At 38.5% G+C, this 15,899-nt stretch overlaps 3 protein-coding genes across 5 annotated transcripts in view; all 3 read left to right on the top strand.

The window, feature by feature from the left end:
- Positions 1–11,813, top strand: part of LOC139135640 (ATP-binding cassette sub-family C member 9-like) — a 40,355-nt gene extending 28,542 nt beyond the window's left edge. The window contains exons 15-30 of one of the 3 annotated variants that reach the window (XM_070703143.1): positions 38–175; positions 518–728; positions 1,140–1,348; positions 1,961–2,200; positions 2,877–3,034; positions 3,996–4,088; positions 4,879–4,981; positions 5,283–5,396; positions 5,962–6,073; positions 6,533–6,663; positions 7,146–7,165; positions 7,572–7,680; positions 8,125–8,228; positions 9,549–9,682; positions 10,342–10,404; positions 11,346–11,813. In XM_070703143.1, coding sequence (XP_070559244.1) covers positions 38–175; positions 518–728; positions 1,140–1,348; positions 1,961–2,200; positions 2,877–3,034; positions 3,996–4,088; positions 4,879–4,981; positions 5,283–5,396; positions 5,962–6,073; positions 6,533–6,663; positions 7,146–7,165; positions 7,572–7,587 — 1,545 coding nt within the window. In that variant the 3' untranslated portion in view covers positions 7,588–7,680; positions 8,125–8,228; positions 9,549–9,682; positions 10,342–10,404; positions 11,346–11,813. Of the gene's footprint in view, positions 1–37; positions 176–517; positions 729–1,139; positions 1,349–1,960; positions 2,201–2,876; positions 3,035–3,995; positions 4,089–4,878; positions 4,982–5,282; positions 5,397–5,961; positions 6,074–6,532; positions 6,664–7,086; positions 7,166–7,571; positions 7,681–8,124; positions 8,229–9,548; positions 9,683–10,341; positions 10,405–11,345 lie in introns of those variants that run through there. The other 2 variants (XM_070703142.1, XM_070703144.1) reach the window with 2 other exon arrangements.
- On the top strand, positions 9,527–11,483 carry LOC139134471 (uncharacterized). Its single transcript, XM_070701331.1, has 3 exons — positions 9,527–9,682; positions 10,342–10,404; positions 11,346–11,483. Exons 1-3 carry the CDS (start codon positions 9,527–9,529, stop codon positions 11,481–11,483), a joined length of 357 nt encoding a protein of 118 aa, XP_070557432.1.
- A 1,942-nt stretch (positions 11,814–13,755) lies between the features above and the next one.
- The window catches only part of LOC139135638 (ATP-binding cassette sub-family C member 8-like), a 94,406-nt gene continuing 92,262 nt past the window's right edge, over positions 13,756–15,899 (top strand). Inside the window, exon 1 of the mRNA XM_070703138.1 lies at positions 13,756–14,464. Within this exon, the coding sequence (XP_070559239.1) occupies positions 13,886–14,464 (579 nt within the window). The 5' untranslated portion in view covers positions 13,756–13,885. The remainder of the gene's footprint in view (positions 14,465–15,899) is intronic.

The following is a 15,899-nucleotide window of genomic DNA, read 5'->3' as shown; positions in this document are numbered from 1 at the left end:
ATCTTTCTTTATAATGCCCTTTGTTTGGTTTTAACAGGATGACCCTTTATCGGCACTTGATGTTCACGTGAGTTCACATCTCCTGGAAAACGGGATCATGGATCTACTTGTTAGACAGGGTAGAACAGTGATGCTCGTCACACACCAGCTACAGTCGCTACAATTCGCACATAAGGTACTGTAATATAAATGCTACCCGTAGCTCTTTATTTATGTGTGTATACGCATACCTATATTAGAAGCACTGTTTTAATTCCTGACATGGCATATGGTCACCACCGATTTTTTACAAAACGTCTGCGTCATTGTAGATCAAATAACGTGGAATTCAAAGCATTAAATGTCTTGTATATACAGAATAAATCATTCGGTATATCTTTCCAATTAATCAAACACAATTCTCATGTTATTTCCCTCCTTGTATTTTTATAATTAGGACATTAAGTTCACATTAAAAAATAAAGTGCAGGCGGCACATAATAGATTAATTTACTTAATGAAGTTGCCAATCAAACAGGTCGTTCTAATGGATGATGGGAAGATAGTTCGACAGGGTGACCCAAAGGAAATACAAAAGCACGATTCAGATCTGTTTGCAGCCTGGGAAAGGACTGCACTTACGCACTCGGAGCCTGACGGGGACACCGGGAAGGATGATGACCGCGTCCTTGTCGCTGAAGAGGAAGTTATCACCACCAAAGAAAACAAGAAACGAGTACTCGGCAAAGGTAGCTCATTGGCTGTTGACTCAGCCCTGCTCAGTCAAATGTGTTGACGGAAATCCACTAGGTATTTGTATCGATGGAATACAGTCAGCGTGATATCAGATAAAAATCAGCAACAGGTGTTTCTTTTTATCGTCCGAAGATATGTAGGCTTGGTCATTCGGGACAAGGCATTTATGAATCACATGGTGGCGGTTATCATGCCGATAGCCGTTGTTTAAAAATGGGCGTACACCAAAATGACAAGATTTTGAATATTTTCATAGAGCTGAGAGGTTCAGTGTAAAATAAGTGATAAAAATAAATCCTCAGAGAGTATCTGTGAACATATGAAATAAAACTTGCGTAATTGCAATTTTATGCGACCGAAACTTCCTTCTCTGTTCCGTCTCATGATATGCTGTATTCTTGCAGATGTCCTCAGCAAACTGATTGAAGAGGAGGAGAGATACACAGGTTCAGTGTCATGGAGAATTTACAGGACATACGCGAGAGCGATCAAGTATTCACTCGCTGCATTGACTTTGTTGTTGCTAATAGCGCAGTCTTCGACTTCGATGGCCTGTAATTTCTGGTTGTCTGCTTGGTCTGGAACAGGTCTTGATATGATGAACAAAACTCTGGTAAAGTTTATGTATTCATTGATGTCAATGCATAATTTGTATATTAGTGAGCAATTTATAGTGCCCACCTGCTTTCTTGTTGTAAATATGCTGTACGGTACGCTGGTGGACAAGTGTGATGTTATTGTGGACTGGAATAACCATACGGAGCTCTATACTGTCTGTGCCATTGGTCTGTATGGACATTTTGATTCCAGTATTACGGTGATAATGCTCTTAGAAAGAGTCTTGAACACGAAATGCATGACGATGTTATTTTCATGACATGAAGCGTCCGTCTGGCATGGATATTTTCTAGCACATAGTTTTGACCAAAAGGGTCCCTGTCAATGGTTAATTTCAACGATTGAATGTCTGTTTAACACTATGGCGTTTTAGTAATCACTTCAGGTAACTCCTCCGTGTTGTACCATGGATGTTAGAAAGGGTTTGACATCCGTGGTTGTACCAACAATTGTTTTCATAGAGTTCACAGGGTTTTGATGAAATGAGTCATGGTGCTTCAGCTCGCCCATCCATAATTGGATGTATTTCTAATAGGTTACTACTATATCAACATCCACAATTTTTGGATTTTATATTTCATTAAAACGTTTGATTATTTTTCTGCAGGAAAATATCGAAGAAGAATCGTTGTATTACCGTCATGGTTACATTGTCCTGACGCTAACTTTTGTCTTCTTGCTGGTCGCTTTCGTTTTTTGGCATATCATAACTTCCATTTTCGCGGCGAGGCGCATGCACTTTGCCTTTCTACGTAATCTAGTCCGTGCACCAATTAGATTCTTCGATACAACCCCCGTTGGCCGCATCCTCAACCGCTTTTCCAATGACACCCAAGTTATCGATCAGGTAGGAGTCATGTAAAATATTATAAAAACAGCTAGTAGGCAGCTGCATATTAAGCCTTTCACATACATGCATTTGTCTGTGAAATCCAAAAACACAAAGGAAATTCACTGATATTGGAATGCAGATTGTCAAAATTGGAAAAAAAAATGTCTGATACTCTCGTCCTCATAATTATCAGTGATTATGAAAACAAGGTTGACCAGCGAAGGTAATCCAAGGAGATACTGCCATATCATGGTTGTGCACCTATGTAATGCGGTTTCAACCTCGCTGTTTGCCTATCATAGACTTTTGACCGACAAAATTGTGATAAAATGTACAATGTTGACTCCTGTTTTGGACCCTAGCACAACTTGTTAACCCAATCAAGCAATTTTGACCCATCATTTTTAGAAAGTTTGAATAGTCCTCTTGCCAAAATTGTAGACTTTGAGCTGACCGACTCACTCCACATACCTCCACTCAACAGGAAATTGTAAAGTTCGTACTTTGCACTTTTAAATTGTAGCCTGAGTACATATGCTAACCCACTTTGGCGCATTTTTCCCACCAGGAGGTATGCAACTGCAAATCAGCGAATCCCTTGTGAAATCAAATGCACTTTTCTTGATCAGAGAGCTTAAGTATCTTTTCATTACGTCTTTTAATGGCCAACATCTTGAAACGCCTATTTCAGACAATCTGGGTGACTACTCTTGACGTCCTGTATACTACATGGCTGTGTTTGTCGGTTGTAATTGTCAACACCATTGTGACGCCTGTGTTCATAGTAGTGGCGGGGCCCTTTCTTGTGGTCTACTATTTTATTAAAAAATACTATGTAACAACATCAAGGTAAGGAATTGAAAATTTTTCAGGAGCCCTCCACTAAGTATATGTAATGCATTTTCATCTTAAAAGTGTCTCATTTGTGTTAGTAACATCGGCATTGGCTCACTGTCAAATTCTGCTATAACTCTTCGTGAAACTTATTACAAAGGTGAAATAGTATTAAGGTTGAATGTGGCTAGAGGACTGATATGTCGACTCTCATTTTTTTCAAAACAGTTCTGGTCTGCCACGTGTTGGGTTTCACCTCACGGCTCTTGTAGTAAAAAAAATTCACAGTCCTAGTTTCCGAAAAAAAAACGAAAATTGTATTTTCCCTTTAAAGTTAACACAGGGATGGCGGACGTTTTGAATTTCAGATGTCGGTCAAAGTTATCTAATTTTTTTCTCCTGTACCAAACTTTTTATTCTTCATTTTATAGGGGAATGGCTAAAGTTTCATTGAGGAACGTTTAAGCAAAAGTTTGAATCGCTAACTTTCGAGGCTCACACTATCATCATAGGCAAACATATTTTACCGGAAAAGATCAGATTTAGCGATCGCCAAGTGTGTGGTATCGATTATCTACCATGTTGGAGTATTTAAATGTGTTCATTAAAATTTCAAAGAGATACATACAGAATGCTCTGATATTCTGTGTATCGGGAGCTTCAGTATGCTATAAACAACAGAACAACGATTTGTGGTTTCTTCACAGGACAAAGCTATGCTAAAATATCAATCTCAAACGTTACCGCCATGACTCATCTAGGTTTCGTTCTAGGTTATTGACAACAGTATTGAGCTCCATAACATAATGTCCTTCAGGTAAAGGCTTCCGGAATCTCAAAATTTAACAATAACTTCGGGTTAACAGTTTTACGGTCTCCATTTCTTCAGGTGTCATCTTAGGCAAGACATCCCCAATTGTTTTGCTACTGACATTGGATTGATGTGAGTACCGTTTCTTTATGCATCTCTCTACAGGGAACTACAGAGGTTAGATAGCATCACCAAATCCCCGACATTGGCTCACTTCTCAGAGACGCTGGGAGGACTGTCCACCGTCAGGGCTTACGGGTATGGCATGTGTTTTTGCTATTCACGCATACTCTCACGGTTAAAGGTATACTGTTACCTGTTCCCATTTTGCCACAGTTCTCATGGAAAGAGAAAATCTAACCATTCACAAATTTTAAGCGGGTGGCTGCTTTTTCAAAGCAGCGCCCTCACATGGGCATTTTGAATATCAAGGAATACCCCTTTGACCATATATGGGCATATTTAGATTACAGGTGAATGTATACCTTTAAGAAACCGTCGCAACCGGTAGACATTCGTTACAGCCATCGGAGATTGATGCAAAGTGCAGACATATTTCATCGGATGTGTAAAAAAAGTACATTTTTTTAATTGTTCTGCTATCGTATACATGCTATATACAATATGTACACCTCTACCTAATGTGAATGAGTACATGTCTGCATGAGTCAGTACAGGGCCACCAGTGTTGGACTTTCACTCCTGAGAATCTCGTGGTATCTGACGAGATAAAGTTTGATTTGCAAACTGCTTCAGTTTTCTAAATGTACCTCCTTGATATTTTAAAGCATTTGACCGCAGTGAAAATTGAAGTCGAGAAAACTGTAGATGTATACTCTCGTTCATTTTAAGCGGTACATTTTGCAATGTGCCTTTTTCTATGAAATCATCCAAATTTGCTCAGGTGAAAATTAGAGAAGACACTGTCGCTAACTAATCTTATTATTAAGCATAGTTCCAAGTTATGTTTTTTTCGTTCTAGAAATGGCGTTTGAATTTAATAAGTTAAGTTTCCCCGGTACTGTGCCTTTTTCTAAAATTTCTGTAGGGATGAAAATCGATTCAGAAAACGATTGTTGGAAACCAAGGACACTAATAATGTGTCGCGGCTCCATTACTTATGCGGTTACCGATGGTTGTCTATCCGTCTGGTGAGTGTCAAAGGTCATGCCGACGTCTTTTGACGAAATGACATGTGTAAAGTAAATGCATCTGAGTGGAAAGAGGGCACCACATTAATTGTGCACGAGCAAACAAGAGCTTTTGCAGCACCATCATCTTCAGAAGTCTCTGCTTACGTACAGTTTAAAGTTTAGAGCCAACCCTTTTGAATAGGGTTTCGTGGCCTTATACGGTCCGAAGTACTTATTTTCCTCTCCCCTGTTGACAACAACCCAAATACTTGTTCCGCGATACGTACATTAAAGCGCATCACCTGCCATTCCTTTACAGGGATTCCTTGGAGCAATAATTATCTTAATTTCTGCGCTTACATCATTAATCAGCTGCACAGTTGGCGCTATCCCACCAAGCTGGGTAGGATTGCCTCTCACATACGCTATTTCGGTAAGTGTAAATCCGCGCTACCTAATGTAGCCAGAAGTCATTTGCAAAATCTGAAAACGAAACCAAATTTATGTTAACGCCCACTTATCCGCGAGAAATCTTCGCTGGCGAAGGTCAAATAATACTGAAGGCACACATTGTCTGAAAAATTCCCATTCCAATTTAGGATGGCGGTAACCAAGATGGTCATACTGAAGAATGGTAGCATGTTGAGGATATTCTAAATTATAGTTTACATTCTGTTATTTATTCGATTATATTTTAGCGAAGATAAAGAACATGATGAACAGTTTGATTGAGACATTGATGACGATTATGATATCAATGGCCGCCATGATTACGTTTTGAGTCACGAAGCTTAGATTGACAAGATGATACTCATCATTAATACCTGTAATCATCATAATTTGTTTCCGCCGTAACATTTTTGCCGTTTGCTCATTAACAAAGAATGTGTAGTCATCTGTTTCGTTCAGCGTAACTGGATCTGAATGCATTATTTTCAACGTGACCGGACCTATATAAATGCGCCTTCCGTGATGCTTTCTTGCACTTTCTTTCAAAGATTTGCGGACAAGCAAACTGGCTGGTTCGAATGTTTGCTGAATGTGAGATGAATATGAATGCAGTAGAAAGAGTGGAGCACTATACAAGGATAAAAACCGAGGAATACAGAGGTAATTGCGGTTAATTTTATAAATACCTTTCTGCGTCTGCCTGGCTCTCCAACACTCGTTCTGTTATCACTGCCTCCATCGATAGAATAGACAGTAGAGAAACTGTTTTATGCTTCATCTGAATTAATGGTTTTCTACGTATGCTTTGAACCAATAGATACGCATATATCATATTGTCAGATAGAATTTGTAAAGGGGATGCTTGCATCAGTGATAAATCCAGTGCTCGATTGTCAATGCTCATCTTTCGTGAAATAAAAATAAAGTTGAAAATGTTAAGTTTCAGCAAAATGAATTTATATGTCGACAAGTGTCAGCTGCTGTCAAAGCACTGTATTTATATTTACTGATTCAAAGATGATATTGATGTTTTGACGAAAAATATCTAAATAATTGTAATGAATCGGTTTTATTATGTAAGATCAGCAGTTCCCTTAATCTCGTTTATTACAAATATAGGAACGTATACTCCTCGACCTCGCTGGCCGGACAAAGGTAATATCAAATTTGAGGATGTTTCGGTGAGCTATAGCAATGAGTTGGAACCTGTCCTAGAGGATTTTACTGTACATTTTAAAGCCGGCGAAAAGGTGAATAAGTGGGATATATATTTTCAAATAATGTTGGCTTTCATAGACCATTTTTGATTTCTTAATTTTGCTCTACATTGCCATGAACAGTTTTAATTCGAAGACCAAGATGACTCGGAAGACTTGTAACTACACTGGGCGCGTTCTAAACTGAATTTTAAATAGACATTATCTTACATAAATGTATGTTTGTATTTTACTCGCTATTACACATACCATCACACAAGCTTATAGGAGAACGCGGACCAATGTTTTTCACTCGTGCCTTGACAATTCTATGTTTACTACAGCTATATGGGAGTTTTGTATCACTGACTAGACTATTTACTGTAAAAATCCTGTGAGAACGATATGCTGTAATATATTTGAATTTGCATTTCCTTCCTAAAAATGTCCCTTTTACTGATATTATGTTTTGCAAAGATCGGAATTTGCGGCAGAACAGGTAGTGGAAAATCTTCACTTACTTTTGCACTTTTCAGGATGATCGACACATACAAAGGTGAGAGAAAGCACTCAAAACAAGAGTTCTGATTAGTGGATAGATACATTTAACGACAAACTCAAAAGTATTTCAAGGGAGAGGGCCCTGGGGAAGATTAGCATTTACGCTAACCAGGTTTCCTGTTAAGGATGTTTACCCTCTTTAATAAAGTTTAAATAAAATAAATAAATCAAAAAGTATTTCAAGGGAGAAGGGGTTGTAGCTATGTATAAAAAATCCCTGCACAGAACTCTAATTACTCCTCAGGTCATTGATGATGATTGTTGCTAAATACTGAATGTATCAAACGAACTTCACAGTTGCCCGACAATATTCTCATTATTTAGATCTAGTGATGTCTTACCTTTATTCTGCGTATTTCTGCCTTTCTGCCATGATTAATATGACGACTGTTATATTTCAGGACGCATAGTAATTGATGACGTGGATATCAGTCGCGTGCCTTTGTTAACTCTGCGTACACGACTGGCCATCATACCATAGGACCCAGTACTGTTCTCTGGAACTATTAGGTAAGTTGAAGCTGTGAAGTTTTGAAATATTCCAATTATTATTGAAGTGCTCATGATGTTTCGTTCACAAATATGGTTTGTGTTCTGGAGTAAAGCAAGTCGGCTACTGAAGTCACTCCGTTCATTTGCTTTGACACGAACTTTTCAAAATCGTATTGTCCATTTCCATAGAAGTTCTTTTTTATAAAGTCACGATTCAAAAGAACCGTTTTTCCCTTCTACATAAAATAAGATTTCACTCTTAAGTGATCTTAAGTGATCATTTGATATGCATATCAAAAGATAAACAAAAATTGATACCACCTCTGCATGGTTTTCGATGCAATACCGGTTTATGATCCCGGTATTAGGGCCTGAAACGTACATTCTATATGTTTTTACACATGCCTGAGTACCATACCAGGTTCAACATTTTGACTTTATGTTCATTATCGTTTATGTAAGGTTCAATCTCGACCCAGAAAGCACAAAAGACGATGTCGAACTGTGGGAAGCTTTAGAAATTGCTCAGTTGAAAGAAGTCGTCGCTGAACTTCCCGATCAATTGGGTAGGTATATAATAAATATAGACTTCGCGTATTGATTTATCACCTTAGAGATTGTGTAGTATCCCTTCTAGAGAAGAAAAGAGAATGAATTTTTCCAAACGTTTGTCAAAAGTCTTTTTTTAAGGAATCCTCTCAACTTTGGTTTTTAATTTAGTTCTGCGGAATTGATTATCAAATTTCGAAATAATGACGTAATTTGGATAAGATAACATTCAGCTAAATTCACCCAATTTATAATATCTCCAAAATGCTTATGTATTTGTTTCCAAAGTTGATTGATAAGTTCCAAAGGGTGATGTGGATTAATTGATTTGCGAAAATTCCTATGAATTCGTGAATTTTTAGGGCAATTTCTCATTTCTGGTCAAAATATAATGTTTTAGTAAAATTCCAGCCAAACAGTTTTCAAATTTACTTTTTACAGGTTCCTACGCCAGAGTGTTTTCTGTTTTGTGCAAATGAAGATGAAATTTGTATAATATTGTATCTGTTTCAGTTATGTCCATATTTAATTTTAAGTGCCAAGGACTTGTAAAGTTCAAAAAATCTTTTTGAGTACGCTTTATAACGTTTATAACGTTTTCGTCATATAACATCGGAATAATCAAAGTCTTACTTTGACCGATTACTTTTTCCACTTTTGCTATTTTAGGCAAAAATATTCTTTAAAAATGTACACACGCTGACATTTGTTCGCAAGGTTGTTCTAAGTATTGTTACAGATTAAATGCTTTTACATTTAAATGAAATGAGTGAAATTAACATTTTGAGTTAATTGCTATTTTGAGAACTTGGTACCTTGTAACTTTAATACCTAGCTAAATTTAACGCACCATCTGTGTACGGAACCTATACGCCAATAATCACTTATTGAAATCAATTTAATGTACCGTTGTTTTGTTGTGTTAGTTAAATTGACTATTAAGAGACAAGACAAGTCACTCTGTGTAGATGGGAACAAACTTACGAACATCTTATTTTCTGATAATATTTAAATAAACCTTGATCAGAAAATTTTTTGTAAGAAAAGACCTGCTTATGACTGCAAATTTAATTTTTCAGAATGTTTTCATCGTGATTTTTTGAATTATTACAAAACCGCCCACACGTGTACTTTGACTTTGCCCTAAACAGATGTTAAAACGTACGTCCTAATATAAAAATACTAACAGTTGTGACACTAAGTTTGCTTGATAAAGACACAACTCACATTCATTTCAGTAGATTGTGATCAAAAAATGGAAGCTCAGTGTCATTGGCACTATTTCTTAAACTTTCCATGGCAACTGAGCTCTATAATGTTGATCGTCTTGTTCGCAGACGCGGATGTTATTGAGGCTGGCGAAAATTTCAGCGTTGGTCAGAGACAGCTTTTCTGCCTTGCAAGGGCGTTCCTTAGGAATGCTAAGATCCTTATCATGGACGAAGCCACGGCATCAATAGATGTCAAGACGGTACGTTTAAACGCCGAGACTTGCCATGGACAACAAAGTGGCAGCGACTTTACAGAATTACAAGAAGGAATATATAAGTTATTTGTCATCCGTATAATATTTTGACGTGGACCGCCTTTCAACAATGCTGCCATCTTTCCGCGCAGGCAGACAGTAAAAACAGACAGTATACACCATAAGGTCGCTTAGAGTGATGCAGAGTTTTTGTTATCATTACCCGTGCTATTGTAAGTTAAGATATTAGCTATCATTTAATGGTACGGTAAAGGTTTACGAAATAATTGTTAATGTTTTGCTTAAACAAACTAACATTCAAGCCATTCTCTTTCATGATTTAAGAATAAACCGCGCATTTGTTTTGGATTAGACAACCGTTATGACTCAAATATACTGATATTTGCAATGCAAAATAGTAAAACATTTTAAAGAATGCGATGAAAAAGTGAGTTTCATATTTTCACTAAAGCAACGCGGTTAATACTACACACCTCAGCATTTTTCAAAATGAATCTACATACCCAGATCAGCAAAGAACATACAATTTTGAAAATCGTATAGTTCTTTACCGAGGATAATGAACGTTAATATTTCATACAATTGTCTCCCTCGTAAAATAAACAATAATATAAAAAACTTGATTTTGCATTTCTCTGTTATAGGATACTATTATACAGCAAGTTCTCTCAACAGTCTTCGCTGACAAGACAGTACTGACAATCGCTGTGAGTAATCCATACATTCTACTAAAACTTTACGAAACTAGAAAATACGAAAAGGAAATGCAACTGATCGAATTGCACCCTAATCCTTGATTTGTCTGTCAATTTCAAGAAATTCGGTATTTTACGTTTGTATGTTACATAATTATAGCTGTTGAATACTATACAATGATTCCATTCGAAGGAACCTGTAAACGTCTTCTAATAACTGTTTTACAATATATATTTAAAGATACTTACATCTTGGAAACGAATGCACAGTTACCGATCATTCCCATCCAAATCCGAAACACGAACTGTAAACCTAGATCTTCATTGCCAAGAAAGTTATAAATGACAGCAATAGCCGATATCTAGTGAAATGAATTTAGAACGGCACAAGACAGTAAATTCATAGGAGACAGATATCAGGTGCTCAAAAGTGTGGCTATACCTTGCTCGACACCCGACACCTGATTGGTCGGCTTTTCTGGCAGATATGTGAGATTTGGACGCTGTCTCCTATGGCAGTGGGTCGCAACTGTAAACGAGAACAGCAAAGAACATGCAAATTTGAAACGTACGCCGACTCTACATCTGATTTTAATCAGATTGATATTGGCCATGCTTGCCAAAATACCATCAAAGCCCATGAAAATATTTAAAGGTAAGCAGAAGCTGTTCTCAAAAGAAGCCGTGTTTTAATCCGGACAAGTTGTATGACGTCAAATATTCAAGCCATAAACATCATGCTATCATAGAAAAATTTGTAAGGTCGTTGGAAAGGAAAGTATGAAGCCGTTGCAAGGCTGGTGGAAATCTACTCAAATGTGAAGTAGATATGACTGATGCCTTTCAGGCAAGTTAGACATTAGGATTAGTGGATACATCGCGGTGCAACCACACTTCAGTCGACGTCTGGGCTATAATAGTTTGATAATCAGCATATTTTTTTTTATTTCTAGCATCGCATATCAACTATACTTGATTCGGACAATGTCTTGGTGCTGAGTGAAGGGAGAGTCGTCGAGTTTGGTTCGCCAGAGAAACTGAAGAATCAGGAAGGAAGCATGTTTTCTGCGTTGGTCAAGGGACATTATTAGAGTCACCTAGCAACATCCCGGTCCTCGTCTCGGCAGACAAAGAAATATCTGTGATATATTTCCCACAGCCTCAATTATATTTCAGCTGTTTCATAGTCAACACTGATAGTCTATACTGAATGTCACTATGCAGAAACCATGGAGCACGCCCCTAGTGGCAATAGTCAAACAGAACTTTTGCATCATTTGTTCTAAGCTATAACACTTACAGAACCCTGTTTGAACAAAGATGTCATGTTGCCTTTGAAATGGAAGTAAACTAAAGAAATAATGAAATGAAATTGTAAACATAATGAAATAAAAATGCAAAAAAATACATTTAATTCAAAATGTAAATGTAACGAAAAAATTACATCAAAATGAAATAATGTTTACACAAGTACTTTGGCGCTGATCTTACCCGATACGTACGTAAGCACACGCGCGGCATAATCTTAGCTTGATTTTAATGTTTCAACTGATCGCTCACTACCTGTTAAGTGGCAAATCTTAGCATCACTACTTTCTAGTGTACGGCAGTCATGTTGTGAAAGTCTCGACTCTGGTTCATGACTGCCCCTGTTCTTCGTGTGAGGGGCCATCCACCGCGCACCATACCACAAGCAACTGTGCTTCAAATAAACTGGATACTACCACAGAGGGCAACATTTTCAAGTTGTACAGCCACAGACTAATTACGTCAAAACGCCATACACAATACACAGTGCAATAATTACAAGGCGTCTTTGTTTCGTGTACGGCGATATGACGTCATTAGTTTGTGGCCTACAGAGCTCTGTTTACACCCAACTCCGAAGATGCACTCACATGAACACCATGGGTGGCCTAACGATTCGATCCTCCGAGACCAGGCTGAGGGAAATGGCTATGCATGTCGCAAACCACAGACAAGGAGGAAAACAGACTTGAAACGGGTACTACTCAAGGTGTAAAGCCGTTGCGTAATCCCCTCCATGTATGCCTCGCCACAGGTACTCCTCGACTCTGCTTTCCGAAAATTTTCGAACAGGCACCCTTTAGCAGTTCCGAATTTTCATCGATAAGTGAAAGTATTTTAGGAGGTTCTTTTTGTTGTTGTCGTTTAGCGCTGAACGGAAGTGGCGTGCCTGGCATATGGGAAAAAGTTTGATCTTTTGGGAGGCTAGTTTGAAGATGATCAAAATTCGTCCAACATTTTCATGAATATATTATGAGTGTTTGAACCAATTTGAGTCTTCTATCTATATTGTCAGATTGTACCATATGGTTTACGATCAGTCATATCGTCTCGTACAAGTTCGTCATGGGAGGAAGTGTATATGAGACTGCTGGCGTGATATGTTTCGATTGGTGTAAAGCAGTGTTTCGAACCTTAGAGCAATGTAAAGTAAACATGATTGCGACTGGCAGTGATCGGCTATGATTTAACAGATCAATTTTGTTTCAGGCTCATGTATGTTTGTTTGTGTTTGCATCGACATAGGGCGTGACGCACAGGACTTTTGGAAATCTCGTCCTACTTTTCACATAATGTCACGTAATTATCAATTATGTACGAAAAGTCTCCGAGACGTCTGACACCTGTGAAGCTTATTTTTATATGAAAGGACCTTAGTTTATCGAGACGACCATGACATCAAACGGCATGCCGCATTTCTAGTCTGTTTTTTTCTTCTTATCTTTGAGCAAACTCATAAATACTCAGTTACGCATTTTCATAACAACACACGGCTTCATAATTTCAAAAAGACAAAAGTTCACTTTGATACTTATGAATTAGAACTGTTATAAATTACACTCACAATTGTGCGATGCAAGTTTGCAAACCATATAGACTCGCTTCACCACATACAGCCGCTTCTCGCCATTTGGCGAAAAGTCATACTGTCTGCCAATTGGCAAGATTTACCATTTTGAAGCTCGCCAATAGGCGAGAAGTCATACTCTCTGCCAAATGGCAAGATTGGCCTGCTTGAATCTCACCAATTTACGAGTTGACAAGCAACTGCCCCTCTCCTCGTTTTTTCAGCAATCCCGTACCCCAGGCCAATCAACCGATATCTGCCCTGCCCGACAAAAATCTAAAATCTGTTCTGCCAGCTAAAATATGTACCCTGCCCAAGTAAAATCAAAATTTCCCTTGGCCTCAAAAATTTGCACCAGGAATAGGTTTTTCGATGAATAGCTCCCTTTGCTGCTCCCACTACTTGACGTACACGAATTGTATCACGGTAGTGTGAATGTCACGTCAGCTTTGTCCAGAATGCCATCGCTATAGTGCGCCTAAGAGGGCGCTAGCATTATGAGCGCCCTCGAGTGACAGCTCTTCTTGTCTATTCAGGGCAAGAAATTTGACGCCCTACCGCAGCACATATATAAATACGTATTTTGACAAACAATGCAGTCTCGATGCAAAGGTTACAATGGCATCGTCTAAACACACGCTGTGGGATTTAGATGTGGTCGATAATGCCACCCACTGCCGCCAAAGTCAGCGAAGTCTCGATGTTTTCTGCTGTGGAATACATCTGGGCTTTCTTCTTCTCCTGTGTTCAGTGCTGATCTTATTTGGATATTTCTCAAGGTTAAGAAGCTATTCATCGAACACCTTATTACCCTATCCGGGACACAAAAGAAAATGGTTATTTTCCATTCTCTTGATTTTAGTGTTACTCTGTGACGTTGGTGAAGGTATTTTAACAGATCTGACCACGAACCATGAAACAAAACCACACCTGTATGTACCTCAGCTGTGTGCACTACTCTCTGGACTGATAAGTTTGGTGTACTATAACTACCTGGAATATTGGAATCGACCTCATTTGACCTGGTTGTTGGTTTTGTACTGGCCCTTTGCTATTGCTACTGACGTTGTAAGATTAATCAAACAAACAGATGAGGTTGGATTTGACCCTTCAATTATGAGACTCTATATCGTTGTTTCGTGCGTTTTAATATACACATGCTTACTCTTCTTAGAATGTAACGTGGTGAGAACGAAGGTAAGATTCTACATTAAGACGCATTGCTTCAACCTTGATGTAGCCTGATCAAATCGTCGTAAGTGGCGGAGGGAGAAGTAAGCGTACCAAATAGCATGGTACAATATTAGCAAGGAGCTAACATAGCATAATCGCTTTTGTTGAGCGAACATTAAATCCCGTAAAAAGAATCATCACGTTAATATATTCATTTAAAGCCAGAGCCTCCCTTTAAAAGGACGCCAAGGTATGGCGGAGTTCATTGTGTAAGTGGACACCAAACAGGCAACACGCGGGCACACGCTCAAGAAAATGCCACTTTTTAGTTTTCCCCGGCCACAAAAGCACAGACAGACTGCCAAGCGGTCAGCGTGAAGTTGCTGCCGATCGAACTCTGTGGTTATATTCAATGTCTAACGCAACTGGAAGACAATTTTTTAGGAAATTCGAGCGTTTGTGGCGGGGAATCAATGACCGTTGGCAATTTGAACTGACCGTCAATCAAAAGCTTGCATAAACTCTGTTTGCAGGATTAGCAAAATGTGACAAAAGGTTGAGGTCAGTTTGTGTAATTAATGTTATAGAAATCAAACATCATACTGGCCATGTGTTTGAATGGGAGGAGAACTCCACTAATGCGAGAACCTGGGATTGAAAAGTGCGGCTTTAATCATATTGCAACTTTTTGTAAAGTTGCATTTAATTTACATATTACCCATAATATCATGGGGCAGGAGGGTACCACGCCTCGCCTCGCAGGCTACGGTACTGCCATGACTACTGTTCATCCTACCTGCAAACCACCGTTATCGGTCCACAAACCTTGCCTAGTGAAGGCTGATAACAGAAGTGTTCAACCGAATTATCAAGGCTTGCTCGGCATAAACCTGTCTAGTGAAAGATGAATTATGGATATGATGTTTACTTGATCATGGATATGATGTTTACTTGATCAAACAAAAAGAAAGGGTTAGGGTCAGTGGATTTTGGTCTCAGTGTCTCGTGACTTTCGTGAATTATCTTATCTCTACGTCGAATTTTCAACAAAAGAATGTAAACAGTATGCCGTCTGTGGTTAAATCACGATTGTTCCTTTATTTGGAGATCCCCGCTGAAATTACGTTCAAATCATGTGCAGAAAATGCGGATCGGGTCCAGTTTACGCAAATTTGCGTTCTTTTATTTTTCTGTATGATGCTCTAGAACACATACCTCTGCCCACAAGGGCTAGCGAGCAGTACATTTCTAACTCGTTACTTATGATAAAAACTAACGATCAAACATTTTTGTAACACGAACTTGAACGATGAAAGTATTACTTTCTGTAGTGTGCCTATGTTCGAAGTGCGTCATTGTGTGCTTTCCCAACTATCAGAACTATCGCTGTGTTGTGCCTTTAACAAAATGGTCGATATTACGTCAGTTGTCTCCGCTAGTCACCTCCACTGGTAATCCA

The sequence above is a fragment of the Ptychodera flava genome, chromosome 6 (genome assembly GCF_041260155.1).
Source record: "Ptychodera flava strain L36383 chromosome 6, AS_Pfla_20210202, whole genome shotgun sequence".
In the NCBI taxonomy this organism is placed as follows: Eukaryota; Metazoa; Hemichordata; class Enteropneusta; family Ptychoderidae; genus Ptychodera; species Ptychodera flava.
This window is presented reverse-complemented; position numbering and strand designations above follow the sequence as displayed.